General features: G+C 46.4%; 1 protein-coding gene across 1 annotated transcript in view; it reads right to left on the bottom strand.

Moving 5' to 3' along the window:
* Positions 1–1,534: 1,534 nt before the first annotated feature.
* The window catches only part of lmo2 (LIM domain only 2 (rhombotin-like 1)), a 78,750-nt gene continuing 55,076 nt past the window's right edge, over positions 1,535–25,208 (bottom strand). The window contains exon 3 of the mRNA XM_078549585.1: positions 1,535–1,950. Within this exon, the coding sequence (XP_078405711.1) occupies positions 1,731–1,950 (220 nt within the window). The 3' untranslated portion in view covers positions 1,535–1,730. The remainder of the gene's footprint in view (positions 1,951–25,208) is intronic.

The raw sequence follows: 25,208 nt of genomic DNA, 5'->3' as shown, positions 1-25,208 counted from the left end.
TTTTTACCAGCCATTGGAGAGTTTTCTCCTTGGCCAGAATTGACCTGCTTTTCTCAGGGTCCTTTGTGTAATATTTTGTACCGTACATATCAGGTACAGCAGCATAGAGGTTATCTAACTAGATCAGTGATTCGGAGGCTTGGACAAATGATCTGGATACACGAGTTGAAATTCCACCATGGCAGTTGAGTGAATTTAAATTCAGTTAAATAAATCTGGACTGCAAAGCTCGTCTCAGTGAGGGCCACCATGAAACTCTCGGACTGTTGTAAAAACCTATGTAGTTCACTGATGTCTTCAGTCCTAACCCGACAACTAAGTCCAAATCAGAGCAATGTGTTTGGCTATTGACTGCCATCTAGAAGGGTTGAGCAAGCCACTCATGGCACGAGAAAGGCCCAGTTGACCCTGTAAAGTCCTACTTACTAATATCTGGAAACTTGTTTCAAAATTAGGAGAGCTGTTCCACATACCAGTCAAGGAACAGCCTTACATAGTCATACTAACTGAATTATACCTACAGCCAATGTCCCAGACACCTCCACCACATTCCCTCGGCATGTCCTCTTCCACCGGCAGGCAGACCCACCAGAGGTAACAGCACAATAATATAGTCAGGAGGGAGTGACCCTGGGAGTTCTCAACATTTACTCAGACTCCATGAAGTTTCAAAGTATTACATCAAACATGTGTAAGGAATGCTGATTACCTCCTACTGCGAACCCACCCTTGCCTCCCCCACCCTCTGTCAGCTGATGAATCAGTACTCCTCCATATTGAACACCACTTGGAAGTACTGGGGGAAATAAGGGCAGAAAATGTGTTTTGGGTGAGGGGCTTCAATTTTCATTACAAAGTTTGACTGAGGAGCACGACTACTGACTGAACTGCTTGAGTCCTGGAGGGCTCATCTGCCAGGCTAGATCTATGGTGAGAAAACCAACACAAGGAAAAGCTACTTGACCTCATCCTCACCAATCTACCTGTCATGGGTGTCCCTGCCCACGGCAGCAATGGTAGGGGTGACCACTGCACTTTGTGAAGATGAAGATGACATTCTTCATCATGTTGAGGACAGATACAGCAAGCACATAGGAGCACCATCATCTACAAGTTCCCCACCAAGTAAAATGTCATCCTGACTTGGAACTAAAATGCCCTTTTTTCATCGTCACTGGACCAAAATCCTGGAACTCCCTTTCTAACAGCACTGTGGATGTACCTACACCACATGGACTGCAGCGGTTCAAGAAGGCAGCTCACCAGCACCTTCTCAAGAGCAGTTAGGGATGGGCAATTAACACTGGCCTTGCCAGCGACACCCACATACTATAAACGATTAAAAAAATACTAAGTTGAATGCTACCGGAAGGCCAAAGGAAAATATTCCCAATTCTCATCAATATCTTGTCTTGTCATCTGAAACTGAGGCCATGATGATGTCTGGGACCAAGTAGGTCCTGGTAGAATCCAAACTTAGTAATTATTAATTTATTCATGAGGAACAGGCTTTGGTAAAATAATTAGGATGACATTCATTTCCATCTCTTTAATGAAGCTGCAGAAGTTAATAGTTCACAGTAAATTGTGTATACAAATGAAACCTTCACAGCTTGTGTTAATAAAATATCTATACAAGTCCTTAACATTTACAGTTTCTTACAAAAGGGTGAATTCACATATACACAGTTACTTATGAGATCAATAGGTGCAAGGTATCAGGTATAATTCTAGATCATCCCATTGAGCTTAGTCCATTCATAAATGTCCTGTTCACAGACAATGTCTGAGTTGATGAGCAGGTATCTGTCTCCTACGCAGAAATGCTTTTGACAAGCGGCACATTTAAAACACTCCAGGTGATAAACCTTGTCTTTGACTCGCATTGTCATTTCATAGGCCCTGATTCGCTTGTCACAGGCAGAACAAAGTCCATCTTGACCAAATAACCTGAGGAGGAAAGAAAAGAAGTTAGTCTAAAGCATGGAGAAATGATCAGTGGAACAGAATGACAAAGGTCCCCAGTATTTGAATGGGTAACAGCACTGTGGGTGTACCTACACCACATGGACTGCACCGGTTCAAGAAGGCAACTCACCACCACCTTCTCAAGGGCAATTAGGGATGGGCAATAAATGCTGGCCTAGCCAGCGATGCCCACATCTCATGAACAAATAAATTAAAAAAGCACTAATTTCAGAGATAAGTATACAGACCAGAAATCCCCAGGTTTAGCCAAGGTTTCTGCTCTTAACTGCTGAAAGATGGACATCAGATCTGGCTGTTGCTCTCTTATGTCAGGAGTATCCAATCATTTTGACTTTTTGGGTGGTGGAGCTTTAGGTGTCCTGGAAATGTTAAAATTAATTCTCTCATGAATTTGCAAAAATCTCAAGCTGCAGATACATGAGGTGTAATTTTCATATTGGGGCTGGGAGCCTGATGCCTGGATAATTTCCAGGTCTTGTCATGTCAGCATCAATGATGCTATTTTCAAATGTACAAGACCTAACTGGCCCAGAGGCAAGTTTGGTACCCACCCCATCACTGGTGCTCAGAGCAGCTTGGAAGCGGAACATGGAGTCAGAGGTTCCTTTGGAAAGCCGAGAAGCAGCCATGACTGGGCTTACCAATTGCTGAGGATATTTTGCAGAAGGGTGCTGGTCAGGCTGGCTCGGACACGCAACCAAGGTTTTCCAAAGCCTCCTTGAGGCGTTGATGGAGGTTGTTGCTGAGAGGTGAGAAATTCTCTCCCGGTGTTCAGCAGAGGAAAGCCACCTCAAGGGACCAAGAGGCCTTGGATGGAGGTCACCACAGAGGTCAGCAATAGAGACATCACACAGAAGACATGGGTCCTGTGTTGTAAGAGGTTCAGTGACCTGTGAAGCCCTGGGAAGTTGAGTGGCAAGTGATACTTGGGTGACAGGCCTCTACCTTTGTAGGCCCTAACATACAGAGACTGAGTGCCCATAGTTCTCCTTAACATGGTCAGATCAAGCGGCCAGTCTCATCACTGAGACATCAGTGATTGGGCACGAGTGAGCAGCGGCATCACTGAGAAACTTAACAGATTATGTCAATGTCGTGCTCGAATAGCTGAGGGAGGCTAGGCTACTTGTACATTATCCTTTCCTCATTCTGGAAGAAAAGAGAGCACGTAATAGTTACAAGATGTCTCAAATGGGTAGTGGTTTTGCTGACACTCATGACCTCACACCGATGGAGAAGGTGGCGCTGGACACATTTGAGGGTGCCATTGTCACAGGCCATGGGCGATAACAAGATTGGGAGTCATGTGGAGCAGGGTCAGTTGTTTACTTTAACTTCAGCTAAAGGGCATGGAGGATCCTCCTGTACAATGTGTGGTGATGAGACAACCGCTGCCACCCATGGGGTTGGTTGTGCTGATGCACCTGCTGAGTTCTCATCACCACCTTTTGTGCTCCCACAGGATTTGCAGTCAAGGAGCTGCAGAGTGGTCCCTGCATAAGCACTGCCAGCATCCTCAATGGGGGGAGACACCACAGAGCTCGTCACATCATAACTCCACGCCATCCGCCAGCATTCACCTCGGGAGAACCTGAATCAAGATTGGAAGGGAAAGCATTGGGTGAGCAGCATCTCACTAGTCAGAAGGAGGAGGAGAGTGAGGCAGAGGCAGCAGTGGGCAATCCACCTCGGAGGGCTGAAGACTGGCAAAGCCATGCTTCACTGGGCAGAGATCTTGGGCCTCAGGTGTCACAAACAAGGAGCATATCTCTGGATTGCTGGAGGTCCCTGATTGGTTGCACAGCCATGGGCAGACTGCAACGCACATGCTCCATCATGGATTAGGGATTTGAGTGCATGAGCTCCTCCATTGAGAGAGTGTCCACCCTCTTGGAGACCCACTTGCAACATCACACTGAGTGGGTGAAGGGGCAGTGCATTGACCTGGACAGAGTGAGACTATTTGCAATAGTGTCTGCTCAGTTTTGCTGATGGCATAGGGATGTGAGGAAATGTGGATGTCAGCTACATCTTAGCCTCGTCCACCATGCAAGGCTGCTAATGAAAGGGCTGAGGCAGGTGAAGAGGCTGGTGAGGGGGCCACCACTCAGAGGGCACTAGTGTCACCCCGGCCATCCCTGCTGCAAGGCCCTGAAACAGAGGCTAACCCTGCAGTGAGACAGATGCAGCAGCCAGTGAGGAGTTCCCATGGGCAGCTCCAGATTGAGGATGCAAATCACAGTCATTTCAGCTGCGGGCAGAAACAATGGAGCAGAAACAATGGAGCAGAAACAATGGAGCAGAAACAATGGAGCAGGAACAATGCAGCAGGAACAATGGAGCAGAAACAATGGAGCAGGAACAATGCAGCAGGAACAATGGAGCAGAAACAATGGAGCAGGAACAATGCAGCAGGAACAATGCAGCAGAAACAATGGAGCAGGAACAATGCAGCAGGAACAATGCAGCAGAAACAATGGAGCAGAAACAATGGAGCAGAAACAATGCAGCAGGAACAATGCAGCAGGAACAATGGAGCAGAAACAATGGAGCAGGAACAATGCAGCAGGAACAATGCAGCAGAAACAATGGAGCAGAAACAATGGAGCAGGAACAATGGAGCAGGAACAATGGAGCAGAAACAATGCAGCAGAAACAATGGAGCAGGAACAATGCAGCAGAAACAATGGAGCAGGAACAATGGAGCAGGAACAATGGAGGAGAAACAATGGAGCAGGAACAATGGAGCAGAAACAATGGAGCAGAAACAATGGAGCAGAAACAATGGAGGAGAAACAATGGAGCAGAAACAATGGAGCAGAAACAATGGAGCAGAAACAATGGAGCAGAAACAATGGAGCAGGAACAATGGAGCAGAAACAATGGAGCAGAAACAATGGAGCAGGAACAATGGAGCAGGAACAATGGAGGAGAAACAATGGAGCAGGAACAATGGAGCAGGAACAATGGAGGAGAAACAATGGAGCAGAAACAATGGAGCAGAAACAATGGAGCAGAAACAATGGAGGAGAAACAATGGAGCAGGAACAATGGAGCAGGAACAATGGAGGAGAAACAATGGAGCAGAAACAATGGAGCAGGAACAATGGAGCAGGAACAATGGAGCAGGAACAATGGAGCAGGAACAATGGAGGAGAAACAATGGAGCAGGAACAATGGAGCAGAAACAATGGAGGAGAAACAATGGAGCAGGAACAATGGAGCAGAAACAATGGAGCAGGCGGCATCCACCTCATCCTCAGCCACAGAGGGTGCGCCTCATTGGAATGTGCACGAACACAAAGCATCACTTTGCTCTCAACCAGACTTTTGTGTTTTTAACAGCAAAGAAAAGTGAAATGAAAATATAAAAATAGTCATTTGGTAAAAGAGAATTTGAATATTGCTGAAAAAATACATTTTGTTGAAGCTTTTTGTCTTGCACTCATCAGGACAATCACAAGAATACCAATGTCAGAGGAAGCAACAACTTTATACTGTATGAGAAGAGAATGCTGATTGGTTGGTAAATAGACTCGGATTGGTAGAGACATTGCCATGGCGAATGCATCAGTTAGTGGTAACTGACAGTTAACTGCCAAGCATTGTTTGAAATTTAAACCAGGAAATGGCATTCCTCAGGGCAATACCTTAACCAATCAGAGTCAAGCTGTGCACCCATTGCCTTGACCAATCATTCCTGAAGATGACCGAGAACCAGTGTCACTGAAGACTGCGCATGTCCATGGAACTGGTTGGTCACATCTGCCACCTGCTTCAGGATTTGGTGCCATGGGGAATGGAGGGCATTCACTGCCAGTAGCCGTGAAAGTGACCATGTTGCTCAATTTTTAAGTCAGTGGCTCCTTCCAGGGTGACCCCTACGGGATCTCACAAGCCTCCATGCACAAATGCAACCAGGAGGCCACAGATGCCATCTTCACGAAGGCACAGAACTTTGTGCATTTCAACTGATCCAGGCCACAGAGGGCGTCACACATCGTTGTTACTTGCTGCGCCCTTCACAACCTGGTGCAGCAACAGAGGGAGGAGCTGCCCAAGGAGGAAATGGAGGAGCTGTATGTGTCCTCCAATGAGGTGGATGTTGACGGGATGAAGGTGAGGAGGTCCTCAAAGGCGAGGATGAGGTCATCGTGCTGTCCAGATGAGGCAGGCGCACTCGGGAGATCCTCATAGTCAATAGATTCATGGAGGATGATGATGACATGCAGTGAGGAGACACCATAGATCCTCACATTGCATCTGTAAATGTCTGACTCCTGTCTGGCTGATGGCAGCGCACATACCCTCTGTGATAAGGCTCCTGTCAAACAGACGCAGCAGATGCCCATAGTTCCTACATTCCAAGAGGATGATGACGACATGCAGTGCAGACACTCCATAGATCCTCACATAGCTTATGTCAATGTCTGACTCCTGTCTGGCTGAGGGCAGCTTGCATGCTCTCTGTGAACAGGGTCATATCATGGAGATGCAGCCAGGAAACTTTAACTTCTCCTGATCCTATGGCACCCTTCATGAGCTGAACCCTTCAGGACCACACTGTCACCGGCACAGATGTTGATGAGGTCAAGGGGCCAGTCGCACCTCAAACTCCCTCCTAACTGTATACCACTGTGCCACTATCTCTGCTGGGTCTGTCCTACCGGTGGGACAGGACATAGCCAGGGATGGTGATGGTGGAGTCTGGGATATTATCTGTGAGGTATGATTCTGTGAGGATGACTATGTCAGGCTATTGCTTGACTAGCCTGTGAGACAGCTCTCCCAGGCCATTTCAGAGTCCACCACATCGCTGTGGGTCTGGAGTCACTTGTTGGCCAGACCAGGTAAGGACAACAGGTTTCCTTCCCTAAAGGACAATAGTGCACCAGATGGGTTTTTACAACAATCGACAATGGTTTCATGGTCATCATTAGACTTTTAATTTCAGATTTTTATTGAATTCAAATTCCACCATCTCCATGGCGGGATTCGAACCCGGGTCCCCAGAGCATTACCCTGGGTTTCTGGATTATTAAATACCGCTAGGCCATTGCCTCCTCCCTATGGGTCTGAGGGCCCCTAGCTGACTCTGTGAGCAAAAGGGGTGGCCGGAGTGAGATCGAGCTGCCCGGCACTCCTCTTGCATTGACGCTGCTGGAGGCCAACTATGGCATCAGCGATGGAGTTCAGACCGCACAGCAGTGTAGGAGCGACGTCCTGGACCAAGGTCTCCATGGCAGCCACCATCCTGCCAGTGTTGACCTTGGTGCATTGGCAATGCTGGTGCTATCACCTCAGCCTGAAGGTGGATGGACTCCTCTATCGTGCCTTGCAATCTGAGGAGTGCAGGGACATCCCTTCCTGATGTTCCCGAGCTTGGCCTTTGCAGCTCCAGCAACTGTGACATGACCGAGTCCAGAGGCTCATCATCTGACTTGCACTCAGCAGATTTCTGGCCTCCAGCAGTCCTCCGAGTGCAGGGGACCTGGGAAGTCCCTGCCTCCGCCTGCTGTGGATTGAATGGTGCGATGTGCTCACCAGATTGCGATCTAAAGCTAGGTCCCACCGAGGTGTGTGTCTCTGCGCTGGTGGAGGGTGTGGGTGAGGCTGTGACAGGACTTTAAAGAGGGTGTCATCAGATTCTTCTTCTGAGGTGTCTACAGGGCTTGAGCCAAGGACCTGGCTCGTGGACCCCTCGGCTGCTTCCCACATGTGCCTCCGAAAGCAATACAGCTGTTTTGCTCTTAAAGGCAGAGTTAAAGAAAACTAAAGGACATTTCTCTTGTTGATCATTGCTCTTGTGGTATTTGACAGTTGAAGTGATTACAAAAGGTTTTGCCTCCACTATTCCATCCATTCAGTAAAAATGGTAACCACTCTGCATGAATCAGAGCCTCAAGATTGAGTTTTTAAATTTGCATTTGCAGAGAAGCCACTCTGCCTTGTACCTGATTTGTGAAGGAGCCTTAATCCCAAGGTATGAGGAACTAAAATGAACTGAAACCTAACTAGAGAGACGAGCACCTAAGAAGAAAACTTGAAGAATAAGTTGAGGGAGCTTCAGTACAGACTTGGAAATTGAGGGATCCACCAGAGTGAGTGGAAATCCATTGCAAGACCCCTGCAGTACCTGTGTAATGCAACACAGGCTGTGAGCACAACCCTTCTAAGTATTTTGGAATGCTGAAATCTGAGTTTTTATAAGCACTTTAAATTCAAAGGGAAATTGCTTCAAACAATCATTTTAAATAAGGAGGGTAGTTTTTCTCCCAAACTAAAACAGAAACACAACCGAGTTTCCAAGTCCACAGCAGGTGCGAGTCCGTACAAAATACACTCTGTACCGGCACTGATCCACTTGCTGCAAAATACAGCACCTGCAAAGTTTTTTCAAAGATCTGCCCAACAACAAGAACTCAGAAAAAACAGAGGGAAGTCAACTGTCCCCGAGCAACTGCAGCCGGAGTGAAAAAAGATTACTGCCTTAAAGCGGCAATGCACTTAAAGTGGTAAAAAGAAGAAAAAAACCGGCTACGGATGGGAAATTAGATATTGCTGTCGGGGATTTGAAATAAACCGGCACAAGAGTGAGAGTTCTAGCAAGAGTTGGGGATTTTAAAAATAACTGGCGTGAGGACTGAGCGAGAGTTAATTAACAATTTATTGTGTTAACTTAAATTTCAATTTCAGTGCAGTAAATAAATAATTCGAGGCATGGCAGGGATGCTCATAGCCATCGAGTCCTGTACCATGTGGGGACTCCAGGACCTACCCATGTCCTGAACATGTGCAGAAAGTGCCACCAAATGGAAGAACCTGAGCGCCGTATCTTGGAACTCGAGGAGCAGCTGGTGTCACTGAAGAGCATTCGCGAGGATGAGAGCTACATGGATAGCACATTTCAGAAGGCATTTGAAAGAGCAGGAGAGAGGGGCTGGGTGGCCATCAGACAGACAAGAAAAGCAAGGCAGGCAGATAGTGCAGCAGACCCCTGAGGACATTCCACTTTCTAACAGGTACTCAGTTCTGAATGCCAATGTGGGAGAGGGTTCCTCTGGAAAAAGCAGCGAGAGTCATGACCTGAGCACCATCGGTGGCTCAACTGTGCAGGGAGGGAGGAGAAAAGAGGGGGGAGCAATAGTGGTAGGGATTTTATGGTTAAGGAAACAGACAGGCTCTTATAATGGTTGCAGACATGATTCCAGGATGGTCCTGGTGTAAGGGTCATGGATATCATCGAGTGGCTTCAGAGCACTCTGGAAGGTGAGGGTGCAGAGCCAGAGATCGTGGCTCACACTGGTACCAACGATAAAGGTAGAAAAAGGGATGAGGTCTTGCAGGCTGAGTTCAGAGAGTTAGAAAAGAGCCAATCAAGCAGGATCTCAAAGGTAGTAATCTCCAGGTTCCTCCCAAGGCCATGTATTAGTGAGAATGGAAATACACCAGAATACACCAGGTGAATGTGTGGCTGGAGAGATGGTGCAGGAGGGAAGGCTTCAAGTTTCTGGGGCATTGGGACCAGTTCTGGGGAAGGTGGGGTCCATACAAGCCGGACGATCTACACCTGAACAGGACTGGGACGAATTTCCTTGCAGGGTGATTTACTAGTGCTGTTGGAGAGGGTTTAAACTAGATTGGCAGGAGGATGGGAACCTGAGGGCAGATTCAGAAAGGACAAATTCAAAGCAGGTAGCGGGAGACAGAAAATTAGCGGGTGACTCTGAAATACAGAAGAAGTAAAGATTAAAGGTTTACAGCACAGGAATTTGGCAACATAAAAGATATTTACTTAATCGCAAGGAATATAGTGAATAAAGCCGATGAGCTGAGGGCACAGATAGACACATGTCAACATGATATCATCACTATAATGGAAACTTGGCTCAAGGAGGGGCAAAAATGGCAGCTCAACATCCATGGAGATAGGGTTTTCAGGCAGGATAGGGAGCAGGATAAAAAAGGTGAGAGTGTAGCATTATTAGTTAAAGAATCACTTACAGCTGTGAGGTGGGATTTTATACTAAATGAAGCATCAAATGAGGCCATATGGGTTGAGCTCAGGAATACAAAGGGGACAGCCACACTGCTAGGAGTTTACTATAGACCTTCAAATAGTGAGAGGGAGGCAGAAGAGCAAATATGTAGGCAAATTTCTGAGTACAAAATCAATAGGTCAGTAATAGCTGGGGACTTCAACTACCCTAATATCAACTCAGATACGAACAGTGTAATAGAACTGCATTCAAGAGAACTTTTCTCACCAGCATGTAACATGCCCAATGAGAGGGGGCACAATTCTAGATTTAGTCTTAGGAAATGAAGCTGGGCAAGTGGATGAAGTAGCAGTGGGTGACCATTTTGGAGATTGTGACCATAATATTGTTGGATTTAATATAATTGTGGAAAAGGGTAAAGATAGAACAGGAGTAAAAGTTGAGCTTATGACAGTCACAAAAAACGTAATACTATAGAAAGCCTAGAGGAGTATAGAAAGTACAGGGGTGAAGTAAAAAAGGTATTTGGAAAGTAAAGAGAGAATATGAAAGAATATTGGCAGGTAAAATCAAAGAAAACCCAAAGATGTTTTACCAGTACATTAGAGCAAGAGAATTACTAAGGAAAGGGTCGGGTCTATCAGAGATGTACATGGTAACTTGTGCTCTGATGCTGAAGATATGGGCAGGGTTTGCAATGAGTACTTTGTCTCTGTCTTCACTAAGGAGAGGGATGATGCAGACATTCTGGTTAAAGAGGAGGAGTGTGAAATATTAGATATAATAAGCATACTGAAAGAGGAAGTACTGGCATTCTTGAAGGTGGATAAGTCACCAGAGCCAGATGGATTGTATCCCAGGCTGTTGAAGGAAGCCAGGGAGGAAATAGCAGAGGATCATTTTCCAATCCTCACTAGGTACAGGCGAGGTACCTGAGGATTGGAGTTCTGCGAACGTTGTACTATTATTTAAAAAGGGTGCGAGGGATAGGCCCAATAATTATAGGCTGGTCAGTCTGACTTCTGTGGTGGGCAAATTATTCAAATCAATTCTGAGAAACAGGATAAACTGTCACTTAAAAAGGAACAGATTAATCAGGGATTAGTATGGATCAGCATGGTTTTGTTCGGAGTAGATTGTGTTATACTAATTTAATTGAATTTTTTGAGGAAGTAACAGGGAGGATTGATGAGGGTAGTGCAGTGGATGCTGTCTACGTGGATTTTGGTGAGGCATTTGACAAGATCCCACAGAAATGACTGGTCAGAAAAGTAAAAATCCATGGGATACAGGGGAATGTGGCCAGCTGGATTCAAAATTGGCTCAGCGACAAGAAGCAAAGGGTAATGGTCGATGGATGTTTTTGTGAATAGAAAGCTGTTTCCAGTGGCGTTCCACAGGGCTCAGTGTTGGGTCCCTTGCTGCTGGTTCAACATATTAATAAATTGTACATATTAATGATTTGGACCTAGATATGGGAGGTATGATTGGGGAATTTGCAGATGACACAAAAATTGGCCTTATGGTTGATAGTGAAGAGGATAGCTGTTGTCTCCAGGATGCTATCAATAGTTTGGTCGAATGAGTGGGAAAATGGCAAATGGAATTCAATCCAGAAAAGTTTGAGGTAATGCATTTGGGGAGGGCAAACAAAGCTAGGGAATACACAATAAATGAGAGGATATTGGGGGGGGGTAGAGGAAGTGAGAAACCTGGGTGTGCATGTCCACAGGTCCCTGAAGATGGCAGGACAAGTGGATAAGGTGGTAAAGAAAGCATATGGGATGCTTTCCTTTACTGGACGAGGTATAGAATACAAAAACAATAGAACTGAATAAAATGCTGGTTAGGCCACAGCTGGAATTTTGTGTTCAGTTCTGGTCACCACATTACAGGAAGGATATAATTGATCTGGAGAGAGTACAGAGGAGATTTACAAGAATGTTGCCAGGGCTTGAAAATTGTAGCTATGAAATAGTGGATGCATTTGTTGTCATCTTCCAAAATTCTGTAGATTCTGGAACAGTCCCAGCAAATTGGAGAATGGTAGATATAACCCCACTATTTAAAAAAGGAAGGAGGGAGAAAACAGTGAATTACAGACCAGTTAGCCTAACCTCAGTAGTAGGGGAAATGCTAGAGTTTATTATAAAGGATGTGATAAAAGGGCACTTAGAAAATATCAAAGGGATTAGACAAAGTCAACATGGATTTATGAAAAGGAAATCATGTTAGGAGGTTTTTGAGGATGCAACTAGCGGAATAGATAAGGGAGAACCAGTGGATGTGGTGTATTTTGATTTTCAGAAAGCTTTTGATAAGGTCCCACATATGAGGTTAGTGTGTGAAATTAAAGCACATGAGACTAATATATTGGCATGGATTGAGAATTGATTAGCAGACAGAAAACAGAGAGTAGGAATAAATGGGTCTTTTTCAGAGTGGCAGGTGGTGATTAGTGGGGTATCACAGGGATCAGTGCTTTTCACAATTTATCAATGATTTGGATGAGGGAACCAAATGTAATATTTCCAAGTTTGCTGATGACACAAAACTTGGTGGGAAGGTGAGTGATGAGGAGGGTGTTAAGCGGCTTCAAGGTAATTTAGACAGGTTGAGTGAGTGGACAAATACATGGCAGATGCAGTATAACATGAATACGTGTGAAGTTATCAACTTTGATAGGAAAAACAGAATGGCTGAGTATTATTTAAATGGTGATAAGATTGGGAAATGTTGATGTACAAAGGGACCTGGGTGTCCTTGTACACCAATCACTGAAAGCAAGCATGCAGGTGCAGCAAGCAGTTAAGAAGGCAAATGGTATGTTGGCCTTCATTGTGAGAGGATTTGAGTACAGGAGCAAGGATGTCTTACTGCAGCTGTACAGGCCCTTGGTGAGACCACACCTGGAGTATTGTGTGCAGTTTACCTGAGAAAGGATATACTTGCTATACAGGGGGTGCAGCAAAGATTCACCAGACTGATTCCTGGGATGGCAGGATTGTCGTTTGAGGAGAGATTGGGCCGGCTAGGCTGTATTCACTGAAGTTAGAAGAATGAGATAAGATCTCACTGAAACATATAAAATTATGACAGGGCTGGACAGACTGGATGCAGGGAAGATGTTTCCTCTGGTTGGGGGGTCTAGTACAAGGGGTCACAGTCTCAGGATACGGGGTAGACCATTTAGGGCTGAAATGAGGAGAAACTTCTTCACTCAGAGGGTGGTGAATCTGTGGAATTCTGTACCACAGAGGCTGTGGAGGGCAAGTCACTGAATATATTTAAGAAGGAAATGGATAGATTTCTGGACTCTAAAGACATCAAAGGATATGGGGAGAACGTGGGAGTATGGCATTGAAATAGAAGATCAGCCATGATCATATTGAATGGCGGAGCAGGCTCGAAGGGCCGAATGGCCTACTCCTGCTCCAATTTTCTATGGGAAAGATTGGATAGGCTGGGGTTGTTTTCCTTGGATCTGAGGAGGCTGAAGGGTGACCTGATTGAGGTGTACAAGATTATGTGGGGCCTGGATAGAGTAGACAGGGACACCCTGTTTCCCCTGGCAGAGAGGTCAATTACCAGGGGCACAGACTTAAGGTGGTTGGTAGAAGGATTAAAGGGGACATGAGGAAAAACTTCACCCAGAGGGTGGTGGGTATTTGGAATTTGCTGTCTGGTTTGCTGGTGGAGGCAGAAACCCTTAACGCATTTAAAAGGCACCTGGATCTGCACCTAAAGTGCTGGAACCTGCGAGGCTACAGACCAGGCGCTGGAAGGTGGGATTAAAATGGGCAGCTAGATTTTCTTTATTTTTTCTTCTTCAGCCAATGCAGACATGATGGGCTGAATGGCCTCTTTCTGTGCTGTAACTTTTCTAAGGTTCTATGGAAAGCAAGGACAGATAATTAGTGCATGGCAGGGGAGTGACTCAGCATGGTTGTCTGATGGATGTTGCACTGCTGGATCCTCACTTGGTTGAGCACTGCCGACCTCATCATCAGCACAAGAATGGTCCAGATCATCCCTGGCCAACTGGATAAGTATTTTCAAAGTCTGTGAGGACCTTGAAGTCAGGCATTCCTCCACCAGTCCGAGACCTCTCCCTCTGGTTGTGTGCCAGCTTCTCCTGCATGAATAGAGATGGAGAGAGTGTAGGCAGGACACCTACCAGGCCAGGTGAGAAGGATGCCTGGCCTGTGTGGGTGGTGAGTGGTGCCATGGATGGGATGAGGACACAATCCGCAGGGCAGGTGAAGGTGTGTGTGAGAGAGTGAATGGTGATGTTCCTTGAATTGGCAGTGAGTGAGATCCCTATGGATGTGTGATGAGTTTGTGAGTGTGTGAGTTGAGAGTGATGAGAAGAGTGACTTACCCTGGCTGAACAGAGGAGATCATTCATCCTCTTTCGGCACTGGATGGTTGTCCTCTTTTGCAGGGCATTGGCACTGACCACCGCTACTGCCTCCATGCTGGATTGGTGACCTTGCCCAGAGTGAGGGTAGAGAACTTTGTGGTGGGCCTCCACTGCGTCCAGTAGGCACTTAAGGGAGGCACTGCTAAATTTGGGGAGCATGTTCCCTCCCTTTGGCAGCCATCAGTTCTCAGCAGCTTGGTATCCCTTGAAGAGTGGTAGCTCTGTACAGGGGCGGACTTTAAATATGGCGCCCTGTTTCTTGAAGGTCTGCGGTGACAGCAGGGCGGGCGAATCAGAGGCCACTCTGCCAGCGACCCAGCATGTTTCCCGGGAATGCATAATTAATGAGGTGGGACGCGCAGGGAAGGGAACACAAAAAGCTGCCATTTTTCCTGCCCGCTTGGTGCAACTCTGGGACAATTCTACCCAACGATTCAACACGATGCTGCCTGGTATGAGAAAATGCAAACACAAAGAGAAACTTGACAAATTGGACTGTTTGCTTTGGAACAGAGGATATAACAGAGTCAAAACAAAAACAACAATAAAAATACCTGGAAAAACTCAGCAGGTCTGACAGCATCTGCGGAGAGGAACACAGTTAACGGTTTGAGTCCGTATGACTCTTCAACGAAACGTTAACTGTGTTCCTCTCCGCAGATGCTGTCAGACCTGCTGAGTTTTTCCAGATATTTTTATTTTTGTTTTTGTTTTGGATTTCCAGCATCCGCAGTTCTTTGCTTTTTGCTTTTATCTTGATATAAGAGTCATTTGATAGACGTGTGTAAGTTATGAAGAGTTAGGACAAGTTAGAAACAGACTGTTTCCAGTAGCCGAGGGGTTTTGGATTAGGAGGGGGATGATGTAACCTTAAATGTAAAGCACTTTGAAGTAGACAGAGCAAGTGAAACTTCTTTTTACAGAGGGTTTTGGAACAGTGGAATGAAATGCCAGGGTTAGCGACCGAAGTGAACATAAGAAATAAGAGCAGGAGTCGACCATTCAACCCCTCAAGCCTGCCCCACCATTCAATAGGATCATGGCTGATCTGCTCCAAGCCTCAACTCTTCTTTTCGTGCCAGCTCCTCATAGCCCTCAACTCCCCGATATTTCAAAAATCTATCGACCTCCTTTTTAAATACTTTCAGTGATCTAGCCTCCACAACTCTCTGGGGTAGAGAATTCCAGACATTCACTACCCCCTGAGAGAAGAAATTCTTTCACATCTCAGTTTAAAATGAGTGCCCCTTATTCTGTAACTATGTCCCCTAGTTCGAGATTCCCCCACGAGTGGAAACATCTTCTCAACCTCTACCCTGTCAAGCCCCCTCAGAATCTTGTACATTTCAATAAGATCATCCCTCATCCTTCTAAATTCTAATCAATAAAGGCCTAATCTGTTTAGCCATTCTTGATAAGTCAACCCCTTCATCCCAGGAATCAGCCCAGTGAATCTCTTTTGAACTGTCTCCAATGCCAGTGTATTCTTTCTTAAATACGGGGACCAAAACTGTACACAGTACTCCAGATGTGGCCTCACCAACACCCTGTACAGTTGTAACAAGACTTCCCTATTTTTAAACTCCAACCCCCTAGCAATACAGGCCAAAATTCCATTTACCCTCATAATTACTTGCTGTACCTGCATGCTAACTTTTTGTGTTTCATGCACAAGGACCCCCAGATCCCTCTGTGCTGCACTTTTTTGGAGTCCCCTCTATTTAAATAATAGTCTGCCTTTTGATTTTTCCTATCAAAGTGCATGACCTCATACCTTCCTACCTTAAACTCCATCTGCCAAGTTTTTGCCCACTCACTGAACCTATCTATAGCCCCTTGCAGGTTCCTTATGACCTCAACACAACATGCCCTCCCACCTATTTTTGTATCGCCAGCAAATTTGGATTCATTACATTCTGCCTCCTCCCCCAAGTCACAGGATCACAGAATCACAGAATCACAGTGCAGAAGAGGCCCTTCGGCCTATCGAGTCTGCACCAACACGTGAGAAACACCTGACCTACCTACCTAATCCTATTTACCAGCACTTGGCCCATAGCCTTGAATGTTATGACGTGCCAAGTGCTCATCCAGGTACTTTTTAAAGGATGAGAGGCAACCCGCCTCCACCACCCGCCCAGACAGCGCATTCCAGACCATCACCACCCTCTGGGTAAAAAAAATTTTCCTCACATCCCCGCTAAACCTCCTGCCCCTCACCTTGAACTTATGTCCCCTCGTGACTGACCCTTCAACTAAGGGGAACAGCTGCTCCCTATCCACCCTGTCCATGCCCCTCATAATCTTGTACACCTCAATCAGGTCGCCCCTCAGTCTTCCCTGCTCCAGCGAAAACAACCCAAGTCTATCCAACCTCTCTTCATAACTTAAATGTTTCATCCCAGGAAACATCCTGGTGAATCTCCTCTGCACCCCCTCCAGTGCAATCACATCCTTCCTATAATGTGGCGACCAGAACTGCACACAGTACTCCAGCTGTGGCCTCACCAAGGTTCTATACAACTCCAACATGACCTCCTTACTTTTCTAATCTATGCCTCGATTGATAAAGGCAAGTGTCCCATATGCCTTTTTCACCACCCCACTAACATGCCCCTCCGCCTTCAGAGATCTATGGACACACACGCCAAGGTCCCTTTGTTCCTTAGAACTTCCTAGTGTCATGCCGTTCATTGAACACTCCCTTGTCAAATTACTCCTTCCAAAGTGTATCACCTCACACTTTTCAGGGTTAAATTCCATCTGACACTTATCTGCCTATTTGGCCATCCCGTCTATATCGTCCTGTAGCCCAAGACACTCAACCTCACTGTTAACCACCCGACCAATCTTTGTGTCATCCACAAACTTACTAATCCTACCCCCCACATAGTCATCTATGTCGTTTATATAAATGACGAATAATAGGGGACCCAGCAAAGGTCCCTGTGGTACGCCACTGGACACTTCGGGGGCCTATAGATGACTCCCACCGGTGACTTCTTCCCCTTGCTATTCCTTATTTCTACCCAAACTGATTCCACATCACGATCCATGGCACCTATATAACTACTCAACGCCACATTGATACCTTCCTTTATTAACAAAGCTACCGCACCTCCTTTTCCTTTTTGCCTATTTTTCCGGAAAGTCAAATACCCTTGAATATTGAGTTCCCAGTCTTGGTCACCCTTCAAGCACTTCTCTGTAATAGCTATCAAGTCATATCCATATATTTCTATTCATGGGAACATAGAAACATAGAAAATAGGAGAAATAGGCCATTCGGCCTTTCGAACCTGCTCCGACATTCATTATGATCATGGCTGATCATCCAACTCAATAGCCTGCTCCCGCCCTCTCCCCACATCCTTTGATCCCTTTTGCCCCAAGAGCTATATCGACTCCTTCTTGAAAACATACAATGTTTTGGGCTCAGCGACTTTCTGTGGTAGCGAATTCCACAGGCTCACCATTCTCTGGGTAAAGAAATTTTTCCTCATCTCAGTCCTAAATGGTCTACCCCATATCCTCAGACTGTGACCCATGGTTCTGGATTCCCCCACCATCGGGAACATCCTTCCTGTATCTACCCTGTCTAGTCCTGTTAGAATTTTATAGGTTTCTATGAGATCTCCCCTCATTCTTCTGAACTCCAGCAAATATAATCCTAATCGACTCAATCTCTCCTCATATGTCAGTCCCGCCATCCCAGGAATCAGTCTGGTAAACCTTCGCTGCACTCCCTCTATAGCAAGTACATCCTTCCTCAGATAAGGAGACCAAAACTGCACACAATATTCCAGGTGTGGTCTCACCAAGACCCAGTACAATTGCAGCAAGACATCCCTGCTCCTGTACTCAAATCCTCTCACTATGAAGGCCAGCATACCACTTGCCTTCTTTACCGCCTGCTGCACCTGCGTGCTTACCTTCAGCGACTGGTGTACGAGGACACCCAGGTCTCGTTGCACATTCCCCTCTCTCAATTTATAGCCGTTCAGATAATAATCTGCCTTCCTGTTTTTGCTACCAAAGTAGATAACCTCACATTTATCCACATTATATTGCATCTGCCATGCATTTGCCCACTCACTCAGCTTGTCCAAATCATACTGAAGCATCTCTGCATCCTTTTCACAGCTCACTCTCCCACCCAGCTTTGTGTCATCTGCAAATTTGGAGATATTACATTTAGTTCCTTCATCTAAATCATTAATATATATTGTGAATAACTGGGGTCCCAGCACTGATCCCTGCGGTACCCCACTAGTCACTACCTGCCATTCGGAAAAAGATCTGTTAATCCCCACTCTTTGTTTCCTGTCTGCCAACCAGTTTTCTATCCATCTCAATACACTACCACCAATCCCATGCACTTTAATTTTACACGCCAATCTCTTATGTGGGACTTTGTCGAAAGCCTTCTGAAAGTCCAAATAAACCACATCCACTGGCTCCCCCTCATCAACTCTACTAGTTACATCCTCGAAAAATTCCAGTAGATTTGTCAAGCATGATTTCCCTTTCGTAAATCCATGCTGACTCTGTCCGATTCTGCCGCTGTTTTCCAAGCGCTCAGCTATTAAATCTTTTATAATGGACTCTAGAATTTTCCCCATTACCGACGTCAGGCTGACTGGTCTATAATTCCCTGTTTTCTCTCTGCCTCCCTTTTTAAATAGTGGGGTTACATTAGCTACCCTCTAAACTGTAGGAACTGTTCCAGAGTCTATAGAATCTTGGAAGATGACCACCAATGCATCCACTATTTCTAGGGCCACTTCCTTAAGTACTCTGGGATGTAGATTATAAGGCCCTGGGGATTTATCGGCCTTCAATCCCATCAATTTCCCCAACACCATTTCCCTACTAATGCTGATTTCTTTCAGTTCCTCCCTCTCACTAAACCCTGTGTTCCCCAACATTTCTGGTATGTTATTTATGTCCTCCTTTATGAAGACAGAACCAAAGTATGTATTTAGTTAGTCAGCCATTTCTTTGTTCCCCATTATAAATTCCCCTGTTTCTGACTGTAAGGGACCTTTACTTGTCTTCACCAATCTTTTTCTCTTCACATACCTATAGAAACTCTTACAGTCAGTTTTTTATGTTCCCCGCAAGCTTACTCTCATACTCTATTTTCCCCTTCTTAATCAATCCCTTGGTCCTCCTTTGCTGAATTCTAAACTGCTCCCAGACCTCAGGTCTGTTGTATTTTTTGGCCAATTTGTATGCGTTTTCCTTGGATCTAATACTCTCTCTAATTTCCCTTGTAAGCCATGGTTTGGTCAACTTTCCTGTTTTAGTTTTGGCCAGACAGGAATAAACAATTGTTGCAGTCCACCCATGCGCTCTTTGAATGTTTGCCATTGCCTATCCACCGTCATCCCTTTAAGTAACGTTTCCCAATCCATCATAGCCAATTCACGTCTCATACCATCGTAGTTTCCTTTATTAATACTCAGGACCCTAGTCTCAGAATCAACTGCGTCACCGCCCATCTTGATGAAGAATTCTATCATATTATGGTCACTCATCCCCAAGGGGCCTCGCATAACTAGATTGCCAATCCCAGCTCTCGTCTCACTGTGTTAAACTGTAAAACACCCAGCTTTCCTCTTACTGATTTAAACCGTGAAAATCCCAGCTCTCCTCCAGCTGTTTTAAATTGTGAAAATCCAGGCTGTCCTCTCGCTGTTTTAAACTGTAAAAATCCCGGCTCTCCTCTCGCTGTTTTAAACTGTAAAAATCCCGGCTCTCCTCTTGCTGTTTTAAACTGTAAAAATTCCGATTCTCCTCTCGCTGTTTTAAACTGTGAAAATCCCGACTCTCCTCGCTGTTTTAAACTGTAAAAATCCCAGCTCTCCTCTCGCTCTTTTAAACTGTGAAAATCCCGGCTCTCCTCTTGCTGTTTTAAACTGTAATAATTCTAGCTCTCCTCTTACTGTTTTAAACTGTGAAACCCCCAGCTCTCCTCTCTCTGTTTTAAACTGTGAAAGTCCCGGCTCTCCTCTCGCTGTTTTAAACTGTAAAAATCCCGGCTCTACTCTCGCTGTTTTAAACTGTAAAACTCCCGGCTCTACTCTCGCTGTTTTAAACTGTGAAACCCCCAGCTCTCCTCTTACTGTTTTAAACTGTGAAACCCCCAGCTCTCCTCTCTCTGTTTTAAACTGTGAAAATCCCAGCTCTCCTCTCGCTGTTTTAAACTGTGAAACCCCCAGCTCTTCTCTTACTGTTTTAAACTGTGAAACCCCCAGCTCTCCTCTCTCTGTTTTAAACTGTGAAAATCCCGGCTCTCCTCTCGCTGTTTTAAACTGTAAAAATCCCGGCTCTCCTCTCGCTGTTTTAAACTGTAAAAATCCCGGCTCTACTCTCGCTGTTTTAAACTGTGAAACTCCCGGCTCTCCTCTCGCTGTTTTAAACTGTAAAAATCCCGGCTCTCCTCTCGCTGTTTTAAACTGTAAAAATCCCGGCTCTCCTCTCGCTGTTTTAAACTGTAAAAATCCCGGCTCTACTCTCACTGTTTTAAACTGGGAAAATCCCGGCTCTCCTCTCGCTGTTTTAAACTGTAAAAATCCCGGCTCTCCTTTCGCTGTTTTAAACTGTAAAAATCCCAGCTCTCCTTTCGCTGTTTTAAACTGTAAAAATTCCAGCTCTCCTCTCGCTGTTTTAAACTGTAAGAATCCCGGTTAAGAGAGAAGGGAGTCAAGGGGTACGAGAACAGGGTAGCTACATTGGTTTAGAGCTATTGCTCATATGGAGGATAAACACTGACACACAAACTGGTTATATACAATAGTGTTTCCCAGCCAGGACCACCTTGCATGTGGAAAGAAACCTGGCCTCCAATGATAGTGCAAACACTCCAGATTTCACTCGGGAGTCACAGCTGACAGCTCAATCTTCAATAGTGCCTTGAAGAACTGAAAACCTGTCTAATTCAGGGACTCACTTACTGAGTCTACCAGAGAGTTAACTTGGTTCTGAACTACTGTCAGGCTTATCATCTTGCAGCAATCTCAGCTCCAAAGAGACCCCACTTAGCTTTGCTACACCTGTCAAGGAAGACAATTATTCACTGGTCAGTACAATTAACAAGTGTGTATTTGAGTTCTCAGTGGTAATGGGTGCTTTTCATGTGCATTATGGGTGAGCAGCAGAATTCAACAGAAAACATGTGAGTTCACTGCCACCATTGTCCTGATTGAATGCTGTGGATGTTGTCTATATGGATTTTAAGAAAGCATTCAACAAAGTGCCACTTAAAATGCTGGTTGACAAAACTAAGGTCCATGGGATACAAGGAAATTTGCCAATTGAATTTTAAAAATTGGCTCAAGGACAGAAAACAACAAGTCCTGGTCGACAGTTATTTTTCACACTGGAGGATGGTAGGCAGTGGTGTTCCCCAAGGGTCAGTGTTAGGACCACTGCTTTTTTTTTGAGCTTGTATTTTGGAATACAGTGCACAATTTCACAACTTGCTGATGTTACCAAACTTGGGTGTGTGGCAGTGAGGATGATGCAAATCGACTGCAACATGACATAGATAGGCAAGCAGAATGGGCAAGCAAGTGACAGATGGAATTTAATATAGAGAAGTGTGAGTTGGTGCACTTTGGTAGAATGGATGGGGGAGAGGCAATATAGACTTAATGGCACAATTCTAAAGCGTCTGTAGAACAGGGGGTCTGGGGATGCATGTGCATCAATCTTTGAAGGTGACAGGACATATTGAGGGAGTGGTTAGCAAAGCATATGGGATCTTGGGCTCTATAAATAAAGGCATTGAGTACAAAAGCAGGGAAATTATGCTGAACTTTCATAAAGCTCTGGTTAGGCTCCAACTGTAATGTTGCATCCAGTTCTGGTCACCACACTTTAGGAAGAATGTGAGGGTCCTTATGAAGATGCAAAGGAGATTTACCAGAATGGTTCCAGAGATGTGGCGATTTTAGTTACACTGTTAAATTGGAAAAGCTGGGGTAGTTTTCCTTGGAGCAAAGGAGGTTGAGAGGAGATTTTAAAGAAGTGTACAAGATTATGACAGGATTGGATTGAGTAGCCAAAGAAAAGGTGTTCCTCTTTGCTGATTGTACAAGGACTAAGGGATACAGATTTAAGATTTTGGGCAAGAGATGCAGGGGGAATGTGAGGAGGAACTTTTTTAGGCAGCGAGTGGTAATGACCTGGAACTTGCTGCCTGGATCTCTGGTTCATTACCCATGGCAATGCCTTAACCAATCAGAGTCCACCTGCCTGGTTTGAATTTGAACTAAGGGCGGAGATTTCAGTGCCCGCTGGCAGCTGGTATGATAGGTGGCGAGAGCGGACAATATGCGTGATCAGTTTCAAGATGGCGGGGAGGCAGGTCGCAATTGTCTGCTCAGCCCACCGACAGCGGGCCGCATTTCCCACCAGCGGTTGTTGGGAACCTCACTGTAATACATCAGCATATCATTATCAGGCCATCCTGCCAGGCTCTTGCAGCCCCGCTGGATCGTCCATCCCTGTCGGTGGGAAAGCACGCCAACATCTTTCACAACAGCAGAGGTGGCGTGCACTTGGCGTCCTGCACTTTGGGGGGACTGGAGGTGAGTGAAGAGCAACGTTCTGCAGAGCTCGCCAGGGTTGCAGGCTTCAGGGTTGCAGGAGGCTCGGGGTTAAGTGCCGCCCTGCTCGACTGGTGGGGGAGAGGATCAGGGGGCAAGTGCAGCCCTACCTCTGAGGTGACCTTTGAAGGTGAGGGGAAGTGGGGAGCAAGTGCAGCCTTGCTATTGAGGCAACTGGTGGCGGGGGGCGTCGGGTGGTGGTTAAGGGTAGCCTTACCATTGAATATAGCACAGAAACATTCGGGGTGGGGGGGTAGGGCGGGTGAGGGAGGTGGCCGGGAACATTCGGGAAACCTGTAGAAAGTGACCATTCCTCTGCAACTGAGACAGTTCAGGCGCAGCCACATTGATCTGTCTGGGGTCGGCCTCCTAGCTTATCTGCCCACTCAAGAAATGCAGAGGCATCAAAGTGTCACCAAGTTCTGCAGATTTTCCCCCTCGGCACAGACTGCAAATTCATGAGCACTTTAGTGGACGGCAGAGCAGTTGGACTGCACACATTGTACAATCTCCTCGCTAAATCTGGCTATTGAGCTGTCACTGGTGGAGGTGTTCACAGCCTCTTGCAATGTCACCATCCCAGTTTTGACCAGTGTCCCCCATGGTTCAAGCTAACAGGGCAGCCATGCAGCGCACTAATCTCTGGCCATCCACGTGGTGGTCAGCACTCTCCATGAAGTATAAAGGGTCCTTCACACTTAACCAGGACAGGTTCTTAGCACATCCATGCTAACCACATGTCTCTCTCTTTCATCCTGCAGGAGGAGTACATCAGGATCTTGGAGCCTAGTGGCCTGGCTGTATGCCTGATGGCCGACAGAGTGCAAAGACGACAGAGGAGAGAGCGACTGAGGCTCCTGGCTGCGCAGAGGCAGGAGCAGCAACCTCAGGAAGAAGGGGCTCCTGCACATGCTGCCCAAGAGCCACAGTGAGCCGTCGCTGGTTGACGCCTAATGACACCCTAAGTATATAGATGCCGCCTTTCATTCCTGCAGATGACCGAGAACCAGTGTCACCGAAGACTGTGCATGTCTAGGGAACTGGTCGCTCACATCTGTCGGTTACTGCAGGACTTGGCTCCACGGGGACACGGAGGGCATCCAAAGTGACTGCGACGCTCAATTTCTATGCCAGTGGCTCCTTTCAGGCTTCCACAGGTGACCTCTGTGGGATCTCACAAGCCGCCACCCACAAATGTATCCATGAGGTCACGGATGCCATCTTCACCAGGGCACACAACTTTGTGCATTTCGCCCGGGACCAGGACAGCCAGGATGCAAGAACCATTGGATTTGCCCAGACCTCGGGTTTCCCAAAGGTGCAGGATGCGATTTACTGCACTCATGTGGCGCTCAGATCTCCATCACAACACACGGTGGACTACAGCAACCGCAAGGGCTTCCATTTACTGAATGTGTAGCTGGTGTGTGACCACCAGAAAAGCATCCTGCAGGTCTGCACACAGTTTCCAGGGAGTGTGCACAACACCTATATCCTCAGTCAGCCACAGATCCCTAGAGTCTTCCAGGATCCACAGAGGCTGCAGGGTTGGCTCTCTGGGGACAAGGGCTACCCGCAGAGGCCGTGGCTGATGACACCCGTGCGGCGGCCTCAGACTGCAGCAGAGCGACGCTATAATGAGGCTCATGCTACAGCTCACAACTTGGTGGAGCGAACCATCGGGATGCTGAAGGTGAGGTTCCAGTACCTGGACGGGTCTGGTGGAGCCCTGCAATATAGTCCACAGAGGGTGTCACGCATCATCGTTGTCTGTTGTGCCCTTTACAACCTGGTGCTGCAACGAGGAGAGGAGCTGGCTGAGGAGGAGATGGAGGAGCTGCACACCTCCTCCAATGAGGTGGATGCTGACGGGGATGAGGGTGAGGAGGTCCTCGGTGGTGATGTTGACAGGGATTAGGCTCTCGCACTGGCTCAACAAGGCAGGCATGCTCGGGAGACCCTCATAGCTGCCAGATTTGTGGAGGATGATGACGACATGCAGTGAGGTGACCCCATAGATCCTCACATCGCAGTTGTGAACGTTTGACTCCAGTCTGGCTTATGGTGACGGGAATACCCTCTGTGAGAATGCTCCTGTCATGGAGACACAATGGAGGCCCTAATAGTCGCTCGATTGCAGGAAGATGATGATAACATGCAGTGAGGACACTCCATAGATCT

Source organism: Cetorhinus maximus, chromosome 9 (assembly GCF_964194155.1).
Source record: "Cetorhinus maximus chromosome 9, sCetMax3.hap1.1, whole genome shotgun sequence".
NCBI classification, from domain to species: domain Eukaryota; kingdom Metazoa; phylum Chordata; class Chondrichthyes; order Lamniformes; family Cetorhinidae; genus Cetorhinus; species Cetorhinus maximus.
The sequence above is the reverse complement of the archived record's forward strand: the minus strand, read 5'-3'. Positions and strand labels throughout refer to the sequence as shown.